We start from the raw sequence: 4,605 nt of genomic DNA, 5'->3' as shown, positions 1-4,605 counted from the left end.
AAACCACTCCATACAGGTGAGTTAATAAGTTCAAAATGCACTAGTGTATAAAATTATTTTCTTGACTCTTAATATCATTAGAATTCATATCACTGAATTGTAACCAATTACAAAACGAGAGTTTGTATAAAACAAGATCTACAATTGACAAGGTGCCTATCAATTCAAAATTTGACTATCTTCATTAAACATTTAATGCATTTGTCAAGTTAACATTTTGTATAACTTCATTTACCATATCATGATTTTCGAAAAATTTAAAAAGTTTTAATGAACATTCTAATTCAATATTTTTTTTCTTTTTTCTTTTCTATTGTTACATAAATGCATAAAAATGAAAATTAATAGTAATTAAAGTGTCCCGAAGTTTTTAGAATAGAAAATCTAATTTACGAATTACAAATTGATTGTAGTTATATATATATATATATATATATATATATATATATATATATATGACATTTTTTTGTTATTTTGAAATATTATTTTAAAAATTCAATTCACTATTTTCCTGGTTTCAATATTTTTTTATTTTTAAAATGTTTCCGGGAGGATTTAAGATGTTCATCTTAAATTCACTCTATATAACTTTCAAAAAGAATATTTATTAATTGAGTAATTACTGACTTAATACAGAATAAGAAAATAAAAAGCCAAAAAGGAAAGAAATAGAGGTCAAACAAGCCGAAGACAGAACCAACCAGAACACAACACTTCGCCTTTCAAGTTTCAAGTCTCGGTCAACAATTGTCCCTGAAATTATACAGTATCCTCCACCAACAAGATTCCAATTTTGATTCCAAATCCGCAATTTCAACAACACCCAGAAATCGTTTACGCCTCAATCTCTTCAAATTCACACCTGAGTACCTCAGGATTTTGGGTTCGTTCCCTTGCAGCCATGAATTTCAGGAGCCTGGAAGATTTCTGGGCCTTTTACATGAACCAGCACTCCAAGGCTTCCACAAGGCGCTGGCACTTCGCGGGAACTCTCTTTAGCATTCTCTTCTTCTTTTGTTCTGTCTTCTTCAGTTGGTGGTTCTTGTTCCTTGTCCCTTTCTCTGGCTATGGATGTGCCTTCTACAGTCACTTGTTCGTTGAGAGGAATTTTCCAGAGACTTTGAGACACCCCTTTTGGTCCCTCTTGTGTGACTTCAAGATGTTCGGGTTCATGCTCACTGGCAACATGGATAGGGAGATCAAAAGACTGGGGAAGAGACCTGTGCTGCAAGTGTTATGATTTTGGTGTAAGCTTTTGATTTTGATTTGATTTTTTGAATAAAATTTGAAATTTGGTTTTCGATTTATTTTTTTAGAATAAAATATTAATTATTTTAGTAAGGTACTTGGGTATGTGTGGATGATTCTGCTATATGTTGTTGCTGAATGATCCCAGTATGCGTGTGATGCTCCAATTTGATGGAGTGTGGTGTTAGTGATTTTGGGAGGCATCATAGATGAATAGGCATGTGAAGCTAAAGAGGATTAGATGAATGTGGTTTAACTTGTGTGCTGCTATACATAGATGTTGAAGATGTGTTGATAATGCCAACAACCTCTGTAGGGAAAAAACAATGAAAATTATCGAGAAGAATGTGCAGAATCATTTCTCATGGTTTTAAATTTCGATCTTAGTTCTGCAGACCACAAAAGTCTTGACAATGAGGCTGCACTCACAAATTGCATATATTTTTCTTCAGAAAATACTTTTAAGTCTAACTTAACATTACAATATTGACTTGTAAGATAAGATTTATATTAACTTATATACTCTAAATTCAACTTATTTTTAGTCAAGTTGGATCTTCAATACATCCTCACACCGAGACATATACATCTCGAATGTGAAATTAGATATCAATGGTAATTAGATAGAAGCTTGATAGTATAGGCTAGACAAACAACTAATTTCACTAGGATAGGTTAAAAATAATCTGCTACTATCTTAAAAAGTAAACTTTAAACCTAATTTAATTTTGTAAAGCTGACTTGTAAGATGAGTTTTGCACCCACTTATATACTGTAAATTGGTCTTATTTATATTCTACATAAGATCACCGACATTTCTTTTCTAAATAAAAAGTTGTGGGAAAAAAATCTATAGGCCAGCAATGTTTATTCTTTGATAAAGCATGTGAGCTAATTTCCTTGCATGGCAGTGACCATCGCAGCCTTTACAACATTTCTGAAGTATTATAGGGTGATATTGCATAGCAGTTTTGTACTAATTTGATATCCAAAACGTGTAGAGTACCAACTTGATGTTCTTGGTGTATTTGGTGGGCTAATTTGTGTGTTAACTCTAATATGGCATTATCCTATGAATATCCCTTGTTAAACCTTTTTATTTCTTCTTAAACTTTATTTGCTTGTTTGACACCGGAGATTTAGAAAGGATGGTAGATTTCTTGTTTGACTCTTTCTACAAAAGGAAGATTTGGACGAACTTGTTACCTCCTGGAAATTTAAGGTTACCTCTTTCTGGTCTAATTTTATTATTTGATAATGTCCTTGAAGATTTGATAAAATACTTTTTAAATCACAATTGAGCAGATGATGAAATACTTATTCTAATATAATGTGTGTTTGGAAAGTCTCGACCAGGGTTTTTGCAAAGCTTGTCTCCTCAGGATTTTGTCCATAGTCATTGTTCTGTTGAGGTTTCAAACTGAAATCCTAACATATAGTTGGATTAAGCAACCATTAAAGCAACAAAATTTCCTTTGGATCATCTAAAGAAGATTTGTTGCATTTAAATGTATCATAGGTTAGGACTGATTATGCCTTTATCTGGGGTTCTTTGAGGGGAATTCCATGACAGATGAGCAGAGTGATATTCTGTATTTGTTTTCAATTTTGTTCAGGATCTTATCCTGGATTTCTTCTATGTTGTCTTTCTTATCCAACTAAATTTGTTTTTCTATTAAAAAGAATTGCTTTCAAGAAGTATAAATAATCCTGAAACAGGACTATTGAATATGTGGGGGAACTGTTGAGTGCTTGACTTTGAGATCTGAGTATGATTAAACGTTTTGTATGTTTACGTTGATTTAATGCTGCATCTTATGTGACAGCAAATATTTCATTTCTATATGGTTTCGTTTTGTTACTCTTCTTTTCTCTTGTATCTTTAGGAGAGATTTATTATGGAGATTCAACACAAATGATCATGAACTAATGTAGGAGATTATATCATTACTTTTAATACAAAATCTTAAAGACCATAAGTTTTGTTCCTTATATGTTATTTAACTTTCACATTTGTCTCGGTTTGTCTAATAGTCTCACATCATTTAAAAATTGAAGTTAAGGACAATTTATATACATTTTTCTTCCGTAACCATCCAAGTACGTCTTTTAAAGTAATTGACCCTAATAATATTATCTTAACATATGATGTTATCTTAACATAATGTTATCTTAGCATACTTGGGGTCAAAATATTGGAGTCGTATGGGAATGTAAACGAGGTTCCAAAGACAAACATTCGTTCTCCAAGAGAATTGAAACTCTCGTTCTCTTAGCCTCAAAAGGAGGAATGGATAGATGGTTTTAAAGATGAACTTTTGTTCTTCTTATACCTTCAATTACCTTCAATCCATTTACGTTTAAAGAGTGACACTTTAAATGTCACATAGTCAATTTCCCAAATGTCTTCTATTATTCTGAAGTGACTCATGGATATTGTAATTGGATTTTTGTCTTTTGAACTAGCAAAATGCCTAACCTCAGTTTGAACTCTACTTTGTTCATCTTATATTTTGGAATACATCAGTTTGAGAGTGAACATTTTTCCCAAACTAAGATAAGAAAGTTTTGTTATGTGCCCATTTTTTCATTCTTTCATAGATGTGTCGACTTGATTTCATCAATGTGAGTGGACATATAAAGAATAACTTCATCCGTGTTGTTCAAGATGAATAAATGTGCTTGATCAAATTCTATACATTTTTAATCTTTATTGATAGAGAAGAGCTACCCATTATTGAATTTTAATAACATCATGAGAACTAATTCAATGATTGTGATTGCATCAATTGATGTTTTGAATTGTCACAAAGGATCTCCACCAATGTATAATTCCTCAAGCATTAAGAGTAATGAAACAATAATTAAAGTATTGAATGTGAACATGTTAATCGATACAATGTGTTCATGTGATTTGCACTGATTTAAAGTAAGCTTTGCATTGTAACGCAATCCTTCACTCGTCAATAGTAAAGTCATTGGAACTAGTCTATTAAAGGTTGAAATGTCAATCATTTAGTGCGAACAAGTGTGTTGATTGTCACAAAGGATGCTTCGCGTTGCTATATTAATTATCATACATGAACGATAACATTAATGTTATAATGCATTAAATGTGGACACATAATTGTTTTCCATGTGGAGATTTTCTTTGTACTACCACAAAGTAAGTTTTTCGACAATAGTAGAAAGACTCACATATAATTGTATTAATGGTTAATGTTAAAGTTTGTTAGATATTGTTTAGATATTATTTGATATTGTTAAGATATTATTAGTTATTGTTAATCACAATATCAAACAATATCTTCTATTTACTCTTTTTATTTTTAGTTACTCTTTTTAGTTGTATTTCTC

The 4,605-nt window shown here is 31.2% G+C and overlaps 1 protein-coding gene across 1 annotated transcript; it reads left to right on the top strand.

Annotated features, from left to right (window-relative positions):
- The first annotated feature begins 676 nt into the window (after positions 1 to 676).
- LOC114166469 (uncharacterized) lies at positions 677 to 1,353 on the top strand. Its single transcript, XM_028051204.2, has one exon. It carries the CDS (start codon positions 902 to 904, stop codon positions 1,238 to 1,240), a length of 339 nt encoding a protein of 112 aa, XP_027907005.1. The 5' UTR covers positions 677 to 901; the 3' UTR covers positions 1,241 to 1,353.
- Positions 1,354 to 4,605: the final 3,252 nt, after the last annotated feature.

Source organism: Vigna unguiculata, chromosome 10 (genome assembly GCF_037176805.1).
Source record: "Vigna unguiculata cultivar grain cowpea cultivar isolate G323 ecotype 2 chromosome 10, ASM3717680v1, whole genome shotgun sequence".
Classification (NCBI taxonomy): domain Eukaryota; kingdom Viridiplantae; phylum Streptophyta; class Magnoliopsida; order Fabales; family Fabaceae; genus Vigna; species Vigna unguiculata.
This window is presented reverse-complemented; position numbering and strand designations above follow the sequence as displayed.

Excerpts from the sequence above, each read along its gene's own strand:
- LOC114166469 (XM_028051204.2), top strand. The coding sequence starts at position 902 with ATGAATTTCAGGAGCCTGGAAGATTTCTGGGCCTTTTACATGAACCAG.